Source organism: Siniperca chuatsi, linkage group LG6 (genome assembly GCF_020085105.1).
Source record: "Siniperca chuatsi isolate FFG_IHB_CAS linkage group LG6, ASM2008510v1, whole genome shotgun sequence".
In the NCBI taxonomy this organism is placed as follows: Eukaryota; Metazoa; Chordata; class Actinopteri; order Centrarchiformes; family Sinipercidae; genus Siniperca; species Siniperca chuatsi.
The window spans coordinates 25,170,892-25,188,354 of NC_058047.1; the positions used below are offsets into that span (position 1 = coordinate 25,170,892).

The 17,463-nt window shown below is 40.1% G+C and overlaps 1 protein-coding gene across 2 annotated transcripts; it reads left to right on the forward strand.

Moving 5' to 3' along the window:
* The first annotated feature begins 8,249 nt into the window (after nucleotides 1–8,249).
* ube3a (ubiquitin protein ligase E3A) lies at nucleotides 8,250–17,073 on the forward strand. Of its 2 annotated transcripts, none has more exons than XM_044199360.1 (11): nucleotides 8,250–8,539; nucleotides 10,931–10,977; nucleotides 11,246–11,550; nucleotides 11,642–12,852; nucleotides 12,958–13,102; nucleotides 13,782–13,987; nucleotides 14,498–14,662; nucleotides 15,093–15,248; nucleotides 15,338–15,411; nucleotides 15,498–15,663; nucleotides 15,981–16,122. In XM_044199360.1, coding segments are annotated over exons 2-10 (2,421 nt in total). In that variant the 5' UTR covers nucleotides 8,250–8,539; nucleotides 10,931–10,975; the 3' UTR covers nucleotides 15,655–15,663; nucleotides 15,981–16,122. The 2 variants fall into 2 exon arrangements, with proteins under 2 accessions (XP_044055295.1, XP_044055294.1); XM_044199359.1 differs by having other exon boundaries at nucleotides 8,252–8,539; nucleotides 15,520–15,663; nucleotides 15,981–17,073.
* The last annotated feature ends 390 nt before the right edge of the window (nucleotides 17,074–17,463 follow it).

A 17,463-nucleotide genomic window follows, 5' to 3' on the forward strand; every position in this document is an offset into this window, starting at 1 on the left:
TCCTTTGCTACCTGTTTGTGTGTTCAGGAAAATGTACTATTTGCTTAATAAAATGTCTCACTTCCTCAGTTTTTATATTATCTTTGCATTTGGCCTGCGTTCTTTAAGTACTACACTTCATACCTTTGGGGTCGGGAGTAAAAAGAAATCAAATTGTTAAAGGCTTACCACACTACATAGCTCAAAGCCCGGCTGTCTTGTGTTATTGCAGTAAAACTGTAGATGCTGAGGTTAGCTTGATCAATGTGTCTGTCGAGCTGAGCTTGGGTTTATTTTGAGCTCCCAGAGTGTGTAAGGTATAAACAAGTTCAACAAGTTACTCCATACAAACTGGGTTACAATATATTTAATGTACAGCCTCAAGGAACTGTCGTACTAAAATATTAATGTTTAATATGATATTGGGAATTTATTTGAGATTATTTGTGTCTTAATTCTGATTTTATGTGTTTTTCTGTCACAGAATGGGCCACTCCTATTGTTATGTCATAGTTGGGAAAGCACATGCATTAATAATAATAATATTTTGGATGGCTCTGTTCTACAAAAGTGTCCCAGCATGCACAATACCAGAACTCTGAAACCAAACCCTAAATGGAATTCAGCCATCATTCATGTCATTATTTAGACCTGTGCTTTTCCTACTGTGAAAATGTCTTCTGTGTAAAAAGGCCTCTAATGAAAAGTTGAATTCATGAGTAAAACACACCCCTGCTCAATTCAATACATCCTGGTGTTTTGCTGCTACAGTCTGCATATCTTGGTCTGATATGACCCCCACCTACCTTATGGTAGCTAACGTTAGCTAATGGTAACTAACTTTAAAATAGATGCAGTGTGACTGAGATTAATGAGTGAAGGCGCTGACTTTATGCCTTTTGTGTTTGTGCTTCCGTTACACTACATTTAAGCATGTCACAGATGAACATGAAGATTTCTTATAACCTGCATTAACAGATTTTTTTTTAGCCACTTGGTGGCAGCGGAACAAGCTGAAAACACTACATCTGTCATAGTATCACCTTTATAAAGTTGTTATGGCAAAATTGTTGAACAGTTGCCTATTTACGCATCCAACAGCTGTGGAGCAAAATTAGTATTTATCTGGAGTCATGTGTCCACCTGATGAACATTCACTCTCTTTTTAGCTCTGTTTGGTCTCCACCAACTCCTGAGGGCAATATCTGGCTCTTTAGCTGCTAAATGCTCCACTATGTTTACCAGCTAATTGCGTTGTCGTTTGGTGCTATGTGGGTGCTGTACAGCGGGTTTATCACTGAAAATAGATGACTGCTGTGGCTGGAAACTGATGAAAGCAGTGAGAGTGAACCAAAACAGTAAAATTGTGAGCCGTAAAAACCAAAACAAGGAGCTGAAAGACGTTAAAATTCTCCATAGAGCCAGTGGCATGACCAGACTTTTTGAACTGGGGTGGCCCAAGTGGGGCACTGACTTATGCAGCCTGGGTGGCATGAAGGACGTGCGCACGCACACGTCGAAATAGGATTAATTTACCATTTCTCATATCTACTTTAATTACTAACATTACAGTATCTCACAGTTTCTTACATTCCTCTGTTTAAATTTTGAATTTAAAAGATAAATAGGCCTACCAATCACAACACAACAGAGTGGCACCATACACATCTAATATAAAGCTTCCATGCTTTATTCTTTAAGTCCTCAAAAAGAAATTGTACCTCCAAAAGTAGGCTACATACAAAAGAAAACAATGCACGTTCAAAAATACTCAAAGAGTTGGTTCGAACTAAGATCCCGCCTCTGACCGGGCTGATCATAATTTATGGCCAATGGCCAATCAGATTTCCACTACCTAGACACGCTCCTGCACAGAGCTGAGAGGAACTGCAGAGTCGGTTGATGATTCTCTGTGAGTTCACCCTCGCTTAGTCCATTTGCTTTTCAAAGAAGCTTCAGTTCCTGTAGGAGCTAGTGGTCTTGTGTCTCAATAATATACAGTATATCTGCACGAATTCAGCTCTCAGGCTCTTTGTTCTCATCTGCTCACACATCTGGTCAGAGGTGTGATATAAGAGGCCCTCAGTAGATGGATGATCTTTGGCCTGGTGTTGCAACAGTTTGTCTTTGCCTGGCGTGGCATAACATCTGCGATGGCTTTCCGGGGGGGATTATTAATGTTTCTTTTAAGCCACACTGAGGGAAAAGGGACAGACAAGGCTCTGCTGATGCTGCCTTTAGTGAGCCGCTGCAACGGGCCAAATTACTGACCGCCGTTGCACTTTGCAAACGCAGGTTCCTCGTCTGAACACAGAGATAATGATGACTCCTCTACCCTCGCAGTGCTGCTCTCTCCATCTCTTTCAAAGCCCCCGTGTAAACCAGCCGGATTGATCAGCTGTTTTTTCTGCATACTACGTGTGTAAGTGTGGAACTTCTGTGCCACTGTGCAAAGCTTTAGTCTCTGCACAACAATCTTTTTTGCGATTCATCTGCTCTCAGTGGCATTAGATGAGCAGCACATGCAATCAAATGGATTTTTGTCACACGTGTCACATATTGTGTCATGAGAATTCATGTGAAAGATTGATAGTGTAATTAAACAGGCTCCTCTCTGGAAATGAACGGTTCCTCGCAGTCTCTTCTAGTCTTCTTTCATTTTCTTTAATGACTTTTTTGATTACCTGCAGTCTACAGACAGACAGACAGGAGACTAATACTGCAGAAGCTAATGGAGTTTGATTAGTATTTTATCAAAGAGGAGCTTTATTGATTCTGGCCATTAAAGTTGCCTTGACCCGCTTCATGACCCATTGTTTTAACAAGCTTAAATCAGGACATTTTCAATTTTCTAAGCTGCCTCGTACATAATCTGGTCCAATGAAGCCGTCAGAGACCTGGATTAAGGGAATTGTTTATGTTTTAAAAGCCTTGCAGCCTCTCCTCTCCACTCTTCAAAGTGTAGAGTTTTCCTGAGAAGACTTGAGGACTTCAAATAACAAATGAAGGCTTTTTGCGAGCCAGGGCCATCTGTCTTCCAGCTGGTGGAGGCATTGTAAGGCTCCATTCTGCACTATCACGTAGGAGTGGCGTAGCCAAAGCATTATTGCTCTTTTTCAGTCTAACTTCCCACTGACACAGGAATCCATCCAACAGAAACAGCAGGGACACATACTGGACAGATAACACAAAGATAAGACAAACACCTATGGGTAATTTATAGTCTCCAGTTCACCTGTAGGATGCAACAGGAGCACTATGAGAAAAACTTGACCAGTAATAATAGTTATAATTATATTTATATGATCATTTAAAGAGTAACTTAACACCTGGCTGAAAAGAAGTGTGTCACTGCCCTCTCTGTTTTAAAGTTTCAGGTCTCTTTCACCTCTGACTAACTGTCTAAAGTGTGCTCTGTTGCACCTGTAACCACACCCAGCAGTTATGTCACAGCGTCCTGAAGTACACCTGTACATCACTGCTGCAAGGTGTGAAGTTAAAATGCTGGAGGTCAGCAAAAACAAGATTTTCAGGGAGGGTGTTAATTTACTCTTTAATATTTAATATAAAATGCAGTACATCCACAATACAATACATAACAAGACTAAGAAGCTACAGGCATGCTAGCGGCTCTGTGAGGCTGTATGTAGGCACGGTGGTGGTTTGAGCTAAATGCTAACGTCAGCATGCTAACATCCTCACGATGACAATGGAACATACCAATAGTTAGCAGGTGTTCACCAGGTTCACCATCTTAGTTTGGCACGTTAGCATGCTGACATTTGCTAATTAGCGCTAAATACAAAGTGAGGCTGAAGCTGATGGGAATGTTATTAGGTTTGCAGGTAATTGGTCATAAACCAGAGTGAGACATTTCACTCAGAAAGTCAGGGGGATCATCCAAGACGCCATAGGATTCATTATCTGGGGGCCATGGATATCTGTACAAAATTCCATGGCAATCCATCCAATATTTCACTAAATACTAAAAGTGTCAACTTCATGGTGGCTAGAGGAAAGGTCGGGGGATCACCAAAGTCTTTAGGATTCAGATGCTGAGGACCGTGCTTGTCTGCACAACATTTCATAGCAATCCATCCAATAGTTGTTGAGATATTTCAGTCTGGACCGTTGACCGCCATTGCCATCACTAGAGCCACACAGAAAAAGAGCAGGAACATGTTTCAAACAGAGGACCTTCATGCTGAGAAAACAGTGTGAGGCATAAACCAAGATATAAGCAAATTCCTTGTTTTTGCCTCATAAACATTTCAGTCGACCGTTCGCCCGCTTGTTGTGATGATGTCAACATTCACATTGTGCTGAAGTGTTGAAAATCCCCTGAGCGGATGAGTTTGGATTATGAGCCAGAGGTGAGAGGGCTGATCAGAGACGTTCATGTATCTTCTGTATCACAGAAGACATCAACTAGCTGTCTTGATCGCCTCATTGACCGCTGTCTCTGTTCCAGGAATCACTTAACAACCATGATAAAATAATCCTGTCCACCACGCTACAGCCCTGTCCTACATGCAACCTTCAGTGTCCTCTACTGAACTCTGTTCCACCCTGCAGTCACATTCCTAAACTGCCAATAGAATAATTAAGGTTAATTGATATGTTCCAGGAAAAGAGAGGTGCCATGATAATGTCAATTTTAGGCACTCTTAATCCATATCAAATGTCTCGGAGGGAAATTATATAACCAAAGATTATCACACATACAGTAGAAAGCAATGGTCACCGGTATCGGCTAATGTTCCGTGTAAGAGCTTTACCTTAATCAGTGGCTGCTAAACCCCTAATTTCCTCCATTTGAAACATTAAACATAACACAGCTGAGCAGAAAGGTTGCTCGGGAATGATGATTAGATTAATGGAATGCTCTGACATTTCATACAAAACATTGCTTCATTTTTAAAACAAAGTAAGGGGAATTCTGTTAAAACAATTCCACAGTTAGAACCATATATTTAACATTTAAAATATTTTTAAAATATAAAACATGTAGAGCAAATGTCTCAGGGACACAGGAAATACTGTAGTCTAGACCAGTGGTTCCCAACCTGGGGGTCAGGACCCCTCTAAGCTGTCACAAGATACATTTAAGGGGTCGCAAGATGATAGCGGATAAAACATATCGATAATACGCAGTGGTGAAAGAAGTACTCATATTCTAAGTACAAGTAGCAATACCACTGTAAAAATGCTCTATTACAAGAACAGCACTGACATATTATCACCTTTTAAGTTGATATGGTGAGCTTGTAAGCAAACAGTTGCTTATTTACACATCCAGCTGTTACGGGGGAACATTAGCATTAATTTGGAGTCGTGTTTCTGGCCACCTGATGAATGTAAGTCCAACAGTCACTCTCTTTTATCTCTGTTTTTGGTCTCTACCAACTCCTGAGAGAAAGATCTGGCTGTTAGCTGCTAAATGCTCCACTACGTTCACCAGCTAGTCTCTAACGGTGTCTGTCTGCTGTTTGGTGTTGAGCAGGTGGTGTACAGTGTGTTTTCAGAGATTGAACCGCCGGTGAGAGTGAACCAAACAGATCGACAACGAGCTGAAACTCACTATAAAGCTCCATAAAGTCGAGTGGAGCTGCAGATTCAGGTGATGATTCTCTGTAGCTTCATCATTTCGAACGACCCCTTTCTCAATGCCACACTGTTTTTACATTGTCATTTGATACATTGTTATTATTAAAATATAGATTATAGCTGCTTTAAGTTAAAGTACCAAAGTATTATCAGCAAAATTTATTTTTAGTATCAAAAGTAGAAGTACTATTTGAGCAGCTTCTTTCAAAGTGTTATTTTATTATTATGATATTATTGGAATATTATTACCAATGCATTAACACATTAACAGAATTTAATTGTCACCGCTGGCCAAGGTGGCGCTAAGTTATATACTGTTATGTAGTTTAATCTATAACAATGCATCATATTTTATAAATTGTATGTTTTGTGTGTAAAATATGAATCTGCAAAGTAACCAGAAACTATTGCTGTCAAAGAAATGTAGTGAATTAAAGAGTATAATATTTGCCTCTGAAATGTAGTGGAGAATAAGTATAAAGCAGCAGAAATGATCTAAAATATAAGAAGAAAGAAGGAAAGAAATCACCTTGTGAGAGAAGTGTCCATGAGCCGCATGCCTGATGCTTTGTGTGCTTACAGTGACTCCCAGTGTTCCTGTGGATTACTGCAGCCATGTGCCAGCATAGTGTCAAATCTATACGCTCGAAGAGAAACAAAAGGATGGTAATCAATGCTGTGCACGATTTCCTTTCATTCAACATGACATATTTATTTGGAACATCCCTCACACAATCACAGAGCTAATTTTAGCACACATCTATTAATAATACATATGAAAAGTAACTTGAAAGCTTTCAGGAACATGCTCTTAATAACCTATGAAGGCACTCAGTTATTGCAGGAATATCAATATATTTCCATTTCTCCCTCTGAACTAATCTCCATCTATATTACCATGTATGAGCCTCTGTGTCACACACTTTATTTTGACCTCCGGTGCACCTTGTGGTTTAAGAGGAAACCCTCTCAGTGTTCAGTGTGACACAAAGGACTGATAGGTGCAGAATGTCACACACACGAGTGTAAAACTCTATATCGGGCTCGAACACTGACAGAATAACAAGCATCTGCTCAGCACCATGAGAGCAGTGCACATGGATTAGATGATGCATACTGTAATTCAGTTCAACTTTATTTATAGAGCAATTCATAACAGAAATGATCTCATTGCACTTTTCCTATAGAGCAGGTCTAGACCGTACTCTTTATAATATTACACAGCCATATTGCAGAAAGCGGGCAGGGGTCTGACTAACTGCTATATATGCCAGGCTTGATTTATGGTTTATGAATATGATTTAGAGGTTATGAATGAGATTGCACTGTCTTGGCCTCCACCAACACAGCTAGCAACCATGATTCTTAGTTTTCAAACACATTACACTTTGACTTCTGCCACATGTGTATATCTTTGCAGAGATGTATCATTTTGGGAAGTTATCATACTGAATGTATTTAACATTCATGAATAAACAGCTCTACTCGTGACTTCTGTTCAGCATACAGCAGTCAGAAATAGGGACTAATCAATGGAGTAATACCATTGTAATACCAAATATAGTAATAGGATTTACTGTATTTATGCTTTTGCCACTTTTTCACATATAATAATGAGTGCTTTTATTTACTTTTGATACTTCAAGAACATTTTGTTGATAATACTTCTGTACTTTTACGTAAGTTACATTTTGAAGTAGGACTCACTTGTAATTGCAATAGAGTATGTTTACATTGTGGTATTACTGTAATTCAGATATAAGGATCTGAATACAGTACACCACTGCACAAAGGCAAGCTAGCAGTAGCGGAAAGTAATTAAGTACATTTGCTCAAGTACTGTACTTAAGTACAATTTTAAGATACTTGGACTTTACTTGAGTATTTCCATTTTATATTTACTTTATACTCCACTACATTTATTTTAAGCTTTAGTTACTGGTTACTTTGTAGATTTGGATTATTAGCACAAAAATTATATTTTGTGTTAATATTTTGAATCTACATTTAATAAACTAATCAATGATGATACATTAGTATACATTAAGCTACCCTGCAGTATGTAAAGTTTTAAAATTAGCTCCAGCTTTAGCTGCAACATTAAAGTGATGCTTACACATTAATTAATCAATAATTATAATCCAGTGATATAATATACACCATTTTGAAATGGGCCAATAAAGTACAATGAGAGCTTTTACTTTTGGTACTTTATTATACTATACTATATATTTTTTTATTATATTTGTTTTTATATTTATATTCTATATTAATAATGCCTCTAAATATATCAATATATGTATAGACCTATAGATATTCCTTTATAGTCCTATTGTCTGTCATTCATCCAGATAATGTCTTTAATGTGAATCTTTTAGACATTGTTTCTTTTAAAGTTTGAGTGCATTTATGGCACTTTAAAACTGCCTTGATGTATGAATTGTGTTGAGTAAACTGAGGCTCAGTGCTATTTGCCTGATGAATGTAGGAGCCACTCGGATTGTGATGCTTAGATATCACAGCAAGCTACGTGAGTAAAAAAAAAAAAAAAAAAACGTGGTGGGGAGAGTAAGCGCTGTCATATTGGTGTGCATTGTTTTGGGGGGAATATTGTTTATTTCGGGTGTATTTCTGTGGGTCGTGGAGGTGGGAGGGGGGGCATGATGTTTGACAGCCGCGCGCTGCATGCCGGGATATATCACGCTCTTGTTTACAAGATAGTAGAGAGGGTATTTTGCTCTGACTTACAAACAAAAACGTATTACGTTGCCACACTTGAGCTTTCTTCAGGCTACGTGTCGCTGAACAAATTGAAGGTATTTGACACGGAGCGTCGCAGACTCGAGCGGACTGAATCTCGCTGAAACAGCAGCCCGCAGACTGACTGAGGACATTTTTTTGCACCGTCACTGACAGACAGACAGACAGGACTATATCACTGTTCAAATCACAGGTGAGTGGGTGGTACATGAAACTGCCGAGACTTTTGGATTTTACGTTGTTTTACGTTGTGTTTACTTCCTTAGCATGTTTGTTTGATAACGTGCTAGCTAACGGCGGTGTAAGTAGGAAAGCACCAGAAGTTGCTCTAACCACTAAAAGCCAGTGCTGTTTGCCAGCTCGCAACTCTCAGCTGTCAAGTTTCTGCAATATCACGTTGGCGGTGAAATGTTGCTAATGTGGCTAATAACTAATGCGTGTAATTTAACCAGGCTTCATACATTGGTAATTAAGACATTTGTATGTCTTATTTTTTGTCGTATAAATTAGGTGTCATGAAGGGAAAAAACCCCCATCCGATTAATATTAATAATAATCATGTTTTTAGCGTGATGCAGCCGCTTTCAACCTCTGTCTCTCGCTCTCTCGCCGCCCAAATAAAGCCACAAAGCCACTCCTCAATGAAGACCTACAGCAGCTTTATAGGTTAACTGCTGCTTCCGCACACAGGACAGCGTCTGAGCGTCAGGCTCTTTTTTCCCACATTCCAGCTCCGAGATTGGTCCGTAAACATTACAGAGAGCGTCAAAGCTCCAAAATTACACGGCACATTCGCGTATGTTGAGTTTAACCTCTTTCACTTCGCTGAGTCTGTGATTACATGTCGTTGAATAATCCGTTTATTATTCATTATTAAATACCTGTAGCCGTCACACAGCAGCTGGAACGGCACGAGCGTCTCCAAATAAAAAATGGGCAGCAACGGGAACTTCGATAATTATTTATAAGGGACAGTACGGACTTGTTGGGGTGGGGAGGGGTGCTGAATCTTATATTTCATTTTATATCTAAAAGCCATATTAATCTCTTCGGACCCTCCCCTTGACTGCTATACCCTCCACTCCCTGTCTCAACTCTATTTACAGTATGGCAAACGTAACAAAATGGTGGAAATATAGCTCTATTTTGCAATGAATACCTTCTAAATAAACAGTTATTACAGACACTGAATGAGTGAACCGGACACAGGCTCCAACTCTGTGGCTCTGGGCTTGAGCACCGCAATATTTTTAATATACTAAAATAACTACATATTAGATCAGATGATGTTGTAGCCTGATATGAAATCAGATATCTGGCTGTCCGTCAGAAATTAAAATCAATTACATGATGCCGAGCTGCCTGCCCATTCCTGTTGGAGACGCTTCATCCAGACAGCTGTTCCAAAGGAGAACAGGCCTACACTTAAATATCAAAATGCACGCTCACGCTGTCTGTGCTCGCTGACGTGCATGAGCGTGAGGAAGCTGTGTGCAGCAAGTGTTCGTACTCTGCTGAACTGTGTACGCTCTTTTACGCACAGCTGAGTTGGCTTTTACGCACGGTGACATTGACACTCCGGCTTCAACAGATATACAGATAAATATGAATTTGATGAGATGATAATGTAGCCCGATATGTCATCAGATATCTGAATGTCATAAACCAGTTACATGATGATCTCATAGCCAGGCTTGTTGAAGACTTGAAGTTAAATAGGGCGCAGTTCCTGAATATATTAAGAGGTAATATTGATGATGCGTTTGTCATAACGCGATGCACCAGTGTCTCTTTGTCCAACTGACAGGCGCAAATTAGAAGTAGCACAAGAGAGACAGAACCACAGTCTGAATCAGCGGGAACCCTGCTGGTCAGCGGGACCGGCGGGTGGCCAGCAATTTTCCGCTTCGGATCCCAGATTCAGCACCTTGGCTGATTATTATGACGCAGTAAGCACACAGCTTTCCAGCAATTTGAAATCAGCTAATTTGTCTTAACTTGCATCACGGTGCTGATTCCCCCACAGCGTCATCAGATATGGGACGCTTCCAAATTACGCAAAGCCATTCACCAAATTTGAATATATATTTTGAAATAATCTGAGCAATCCTGCCCCCTGCAGGTGAGGCTCTGCTGTGCTTAGTCTATGCCAGGGTCCCCCAGCTGTGGCTTCTGAGGGGCTTGAACACCTAATACTTTGCCCCACCCCCAGATTCCAAATAGTCCCACCATCCCACCATCTTTGTCACAATTCTTTACACACTTCAATTTAAGGGTTATCAAAAATGTTTGTTCATGATATGTGTTTATGTTAAAAAAGAAAAATATATATTGGCTGATATACCATTATCAGACAGTGATATCAGTATCTGGCTCAAAAATCGAGTGTCTGTCGGGATATAACAGATACATGCCCGTTTTCCAGTTATGATGAATAGTTCCTGACTATTGGGCTAAAAGTTGATGTAAAAATTCCTTAGTTGACCAAGACCCTAATAACCTAATAATCAACTGACTGTTGACTTGCTGTATATTTAAAGTGGGCTAAGTATAATTTGACATCATTGCTGAACTTTTCTTTCAGAGGACTGTAAATTAGGCCTGCAGGAGGGTACCTGAATCCAGCCGAATGTAAGTCACTGTATTTGGACCTGCACTACTAGTTAAACTAGTTTAAACTAATATACTTGCAATTAGTTAAACTAATATTTCTCCCATCTCTGTGTCATTTTGCCTTTGCCTTTTAAAACAAGAACATGTGTTTGTTTAATATTCAGTTCTGTTGGGTAGCGAAATTCATTCGACATTATTTTATTATTTGCATTGCAAGAATGTGTTTTTTTCTAACCATAGATGACTGAATCCTCAGTCTGACTTCTTGTTTAAACATCTCGCGCAGGAACAGAGCGGCTGCAAAGCATCTAATTGAGCGCTACTTTCGGCAGTTAACTGAAGGCTGTGGAAATGGCGACTGCACGAATGAGTTTTGCGCATCATGCTGTGATTTTCGACCTTTGGATAGAAATTCAGCAGCTGCCAAAGCGCTTGAGCTGTTTAAAAATAATGCCAAACTCTGCAATCCTCACCCCTCCAAGAAAGAATCATCTGACACCCCACATTCAGACTCCAGTGCCAACGAAAACATTAATCTGGACAGTAAGATGAGCGATACGGACCTCTGTCCCACCAAGGAGGACTTCTCAGGTACTGTAAAACTGACTAAGACTCTTATGGGCACTGACTTTGAATCACTTCGCTGTGTTAATTAAATTTTCCTTTTACTGTTTTGGTCTAGATGTTCATTATCTCACAGAGAACACTGTATGTATGATCCTGAGTTTCTGCGAGGAGGAAGGAGACTACTCCGCTCTCATCCGCGTCATCGGCAGGATTTTCTCCAATGCAGATGCCCTGATGAAGAGTTTCAGGAAGGATGAACCCAATGCTACTGAAAACCTTGACTCTTTTAAACCAACAGATGTGGACAAGCATGAAGAGCAGAGTGAGCAAACCTTAGAGAAGACGGGTGCTTCCTCTGCAGCTGCTTTACCAGACGAGGGTCCTAATGAAGCGTTCGACCCTTGTGAGGTTACAGTGGACATCGGCGCCGTGAGGAGAGTCTATGACAGACTTCTAAACATCGACCAGGTAGAGGCAGCTCTTGTAAATGCACTCATTTACCTCACTCCAAATATGGAACTTGACCTGGAATACCTTGATGTGTATGAAACAAACCCAGATTACCTGAACATCTTCATCATCGTGCTGGAGAACAGTAACCTTCACAGCCCCGAGTACCTGGAAGTGGCATTGCCGCAGTTCTGCAAAGCGATGAGCAAGCTGCCGGTGACTGCGCTCGCCAGGCTGTCAAAGCTCTGGTCCATGTACGGTCTCCCACACACCCGCCGTATGATGGAGACCTTCCAGCAGCTTATCACTTTCACAGTCGTCAGCAATGAATATGACAGTGAAAATCTGGTAAATGATGACACGACTGTGGTGGCTGCGACCCAGTGTTTAAAAGTTGTCTTCTACGCAAGTATCCTCGGTGGTGATGTTAATGTGGAGCACAACGACGAGGAAGAGGAAGACTTGGAGTCCGATGAGCTCAGCCTACATGAGCTGCTGGGTGAGGAGCGGCTCTATAAGAAGGGTCCCCGGGTCGATCCTCTGGAGAAAGAACTGGGTGTCAGACCTATAGATAGCATAAGACCCCTCATCCCCTTTGAGGATTTTATTAACGAGTCAGTGAACGAAGTGGTGGAGATGGACAAGGATTTCACCTTCTTCAAGGTCAACGCTGAAACCAAGTTTTCTTTCCAGACCTGCCCCTTCATCCTCAATGTCATCACCAAGAACCAAGGGCTGTACTACGATAACAGGATCAGGATGTACAGCGAGCGACGCCTCACGGCCCTCTACAGCATGGCCCAGGGCCAGCAGCCCAACCCCTATCTCAAGCTCAAAGTACGCAGAGATCACATCATCGACGACGCCCTCGTCAGAGTGAGTTACAGCATGATATATTACTGTTGCATGTGCATGGGATGTCAAATTGAGGGTCAGTCCTGCTGTGTTTGTCAATGAATTCAATCCTCCCCTGTGTTGCAGCTGGAGATGATCTCCATGGAGAATCCGTCTGACCTGAAGAAGCAGCTGTTTGTTGAGTTTGAGGGGGAGCAAGGAGTAGACGAGGGAGGGGTTTCAAAGGAGTTCTTCCAGTTGGTCTTGGAAGAAATTTTCAATCCTGACATAGGTGAAATCACAATTTTACAGTGTTTACATTTGCTTCCCATGTGTCCCTGTTTTATATCATATCAACAGAATAGCGCAACATTTTGGGAAATACACTTACTTGCTCTCTTGCCAAGAGTGAGATGAGAGGATCGATACCACTCTCATAGCTGTACAATAAATATGAAGCTACAGTCAGGAGACCGTTAACTTAGCATTGGGAATGGAAACGGGGAAATCTGTCTCTGTCCAAAGGTAAAAAAAATCTGCCTACCAACACCTCTAAAGATTACAAATTAACACGTTATATCCTGTTTTTTTAATTCATACAAACACCAAAGTATAAAAATTAAAAGTTGTCTCAGCTTGTTGCCTGGCAACCTCACGGTTAAGGCAAAACTATAAGACATTTGTTTTGTACAGATTAAACCAACAAGATATTAGTGAGCTTTAGAGATACTGACTCTGTTACCTTTGGAAAGAGCCAAGCTGTTTCTTCCTGTTTCCAGTCTTTGTGCTAAACTAAGCTAATGACTGTAGCATCATATTTATTGTACAGACATGAGATTGGTATCAATCTTTTCATCTAACTCTCGGCAAGAAAGCAAATAAGAGTATTTCACAAAATGTTTAATTATTTCTATAAGTATTTAATTTTTCCTTATGTGTGTTTCTCTCTCTGTGTTTGACTTTCTGAACAGGAATGTTCACCTACGACGACGACACAAAACTTTTTTGGTTTAATTCATCCTCACTGGAGAATGAAGCGCAGTACACTCTCGTTGGACTCGTCCTGGGGCTTGCCATTTACAACAACTGCATCTTGGACGTACATTTCCCTATGGTTGTCTACAGGAAACTCATGGGCAAGAAAGGGACCTACTTGGACCTGTCAGACTCACATGCAGTACAGTAACTTTCTCCAAAGTTAATATACAGTGAAAGACAATACATCAGTTCTGTATTTCCAAATATGTTTTGGAAACAGCTTCAATTGCTGAAGATGATGTTTCATTGTAATGTTAAGAGTTGCTGGAAAGAAACCACAAACATAAAGCTAAATCTTTTTTTACTGTAGGATTAGTCTTTTTAGATGTAACAAAATGTAGCACTCTTCAACACCTTGGGAAACCTGCTTATTCGCTTCCTTGCCGAGAGTTAGATGAGACTGATACCACTGCTGGTAGTTGGATTTAGTTACTTTCGGATGGAGCCAGGCTAGCTTTTTCCCCCCGTTTCCAGTCTGTATGCTAAGCTAAGCTAACTGTCATGTGGCTGTAGCTTCATACTTTACGGACGGACATGAGAGTGGTATCGATCTTTTCAACTAACTCTTGAAAAGAAATCATGCAGGCATATTTCTCAAAATCCGGAACTATTTCTTTAACAGCCGATGTTTCTTCTTGTCTTCTTGCAGGTTCTCTACCAGAGTCTGAAGGAGTTGCTTGAATATACCGGCAATGTAGAGGAAGACATGATGCTCACCTTCCAGATATCACACACTGACCTTTTTGGAAACCCGGTCTTATATGACTTAAAAGAGCAGGGAGACCAGATCCCTGTTACTAAGGAGAATAGACAGGTGAAATGTCTGAAATCCTCAGTTTAAGAGCTGCAGTAACTCTATCATGGTAGTGGAAGGGCAGTGGTTGTTTCTGACATGTCTTCAGATAGTGTCTAGCTACATTATTATCAATAACTGATGTATATTTCTTGTTCCTCTTTTGATTTGAATGTACATTTCACAAGCACAGCAATAGGAACTCAGTGTATATGAAATATGCTGAAAATTATGCAATTCAACTGCCTTTTCCATGACAGTACAATCTGTAGGTCGTCTTTCCTCTGTTGAGAGAAAGTGTATAGAAACATCACTTAAAATACACAGAAGACACCGACTCACTGTTGGTCAAAGATTCACATTCATTTTACTGCAGTTATGAAAGAAAGTAAATAATTGCTTTGCTGTACATTTAACATGTGTTTTTACTTTTTCCATCTGTAATTCACAGGAGTTTGTGGACCTCTATGCTGACTACATACTGAACAAGAGCGTGGAGAGACAATTCAAAGCCTTCAAAAAAGGTTTTCTAATTGTCACAAACGAATCCCCACTGAAATATTTGTTTAGACCTGAAGAAGTAGAGCTGCTTATCTGCGGAAGCAGGGTGAGAAAGCACACCTTAAATTAGATTTTTGTTACTTTATTGTAGCCAGTGTTTTATGACTTACAGAACAATCTCTTGGGATTTCACAGAAACTTGACTTTGAAGCACTTGAAAAGACAACAGAATACGATGGAGGTTATAGCAAAGACAGTCAAATTATCAAGTAAGATTTACCTTTTTTCCACATTAAGACATGTTTTAATCAGTCACGGTCACACTCCATTCATTCATTTCATTGCTGTTTAATAGGTGGTATATTTTCTGCACACAGAGATTTCTGGGAAACGATTCACTCCTTTGGAGAGGAGCAGAAGAGGTTGTTTCTTCAGTTTACCACCGGCACAGACAGAGCACCAGTTGGTGGGCTCGGCAAATTAAAAATGATCATCGCCAAGAATGGCTCTGACACAGACAGGTACAGAACGGTCAGCTTTTTGGAGGTTTTATTTCAATATTTTCAGGCACAATAGATGATCAGGTAAAGAACTAGAGCCCTGGGGTTTTTTTTAGAGAGGGCAGAAACAGGGCATTATTTCTGTAATTTATCATCAAACATGCCTAAAACATACCAGTAACTGACAGTTAGTCTTTGTTATTTTGTTCTTGTGTCTGTCAAATGAGGAAAGATTCAAAACACTCTGTTGTTGCTCAGACCCACACGTTTAGCTTGTCTCAGTTCACATTTGCCCCATTTGTGGCGCCACTGCTCTTACTTTTCATCCCTTTTTTCAGGCTACCAACCTCTCACACCTGCTTTAATGCGCTGCTGCTCCCAGAATACTCCTCCAAGGAAAAACTGAAAGAAAGACTCCTCAAGGCCATCACTTATGCCAAAGGATTTGGGATGCTGTGACAGATCCACAAAGAAAGTTTTCTGACTGCATTTTAATAAAAAAGGGAGTATCACAAAAATACAGAGGGAAGTGACATGAAACAAAATGCTGCAATAACCCCGTGCCTAACCAACCTCTACCAGTCATACTCCACTGTCGGCCTTTCACTCTGAGGCCTAACTTCCTTTGAGAGTTACTTTCATATACAGTACATTTGGTTTCCCAAAGAGTTTAACATGGCACTTAAATGATTTCTTTTTTCTTGTGTGTTTTGTTTCTGGGCAAACGTGAACAATATTTGATTTGTGAAACTGTGAAAGTGCACTTATACACTGGATTTTAGTGAATGCCACATATATACAGTATATTTATTGACTTAGTCTGACTTTTCTCATGTTTTTCACTTCCTCATGGTGTAGCAGTATTCAGTCCTCAGGCTCTATTCCCACAACTGAGTGGACTGAGGATAATGGTGCTCCTCGGTTACAATTGTCATTGTAGTGTGTTGAGGTGAAGCTTTTTATATTACTGCTAACCCAAATAGCCTCACTGACAAGCTTATATTTGAACTTTTTCCTGTCAGTATGAGAACAAACTCACATTAACCTAACGGTTATTTTAAAGTATTTCTGTGTTGTGCCTCTTGTATTACATATAAAATGAATACTGTGTTTTGTGAAACAGTGAACCTGACCAGATAGTGTGGTTTCGATAGCTTGCAGGGTTTCACAATATATTTACTGGCTGGTCAGGTTCAGACTTTCACATCCTAAAAGAAGTGTTTCTCTTCTTTCGGTTTGTTTCTATTAAGTGTTTTTCGATTGCACACTTGTAAGTGCAGTTGCCAAATGTGCAATGCCCCTATAAGGAAAAGAGTCACATGAAATGTTTTATTTGGCCAAATATCTCAGGTACATAAAGAATGTGCAGATAATGTGAAACTCTTATGTAAATTAACTATTATGCAAAGTAAATAAAGGTGAAAAAATCTATCAAATTTGTCATTAATATGCATTAAAGGAATTTCCACTAACAACATATGATATAGATAACTTAAAGCTGCTATAGTCAATATTGTTATATTAATAATAGGTCACATGACTATGTGTAATGTGAAAGGGGTCTAGCATAGGGAGAAACCCCAAGAGAATTACCACTCTTCAGTTTCTCTGAGCTCTACGTAGCTTTATAGCATCTTTGAACTCATTTTGTTTTTACAGTCTGCAACTTTTCTGTTTTGGTTTAGTCTCGCTGTTCTTATGGTGTAGTTTTTGGCCGCAGCTGGCAACTGTTTTCAGCAAAAAGCTCTAAAAATCTACTTTACACTTATTGCTCAGCACCAAACACCAGACAGACCAAGTTAGCAACTAGCTAGTGAACAT

Coding starts and splice junctions, on each gene's coding strand:
- ube3a (XM_044199359.1), top strand. Junction 14,663..15,092: donor TTACTAAGGAGAATAGACAG/GTGAAATGTCTG, acceptor TGTAATTCACAG/GAGTTTGTGGACCTCTATGC. Junction 15,249..15,337: donor TGCTTATCTGCGGAAGCAGG/GTGAGAAAGCAC, acceptor GGGATTTCACAG/AAACTTGACTTTGAAGCACT.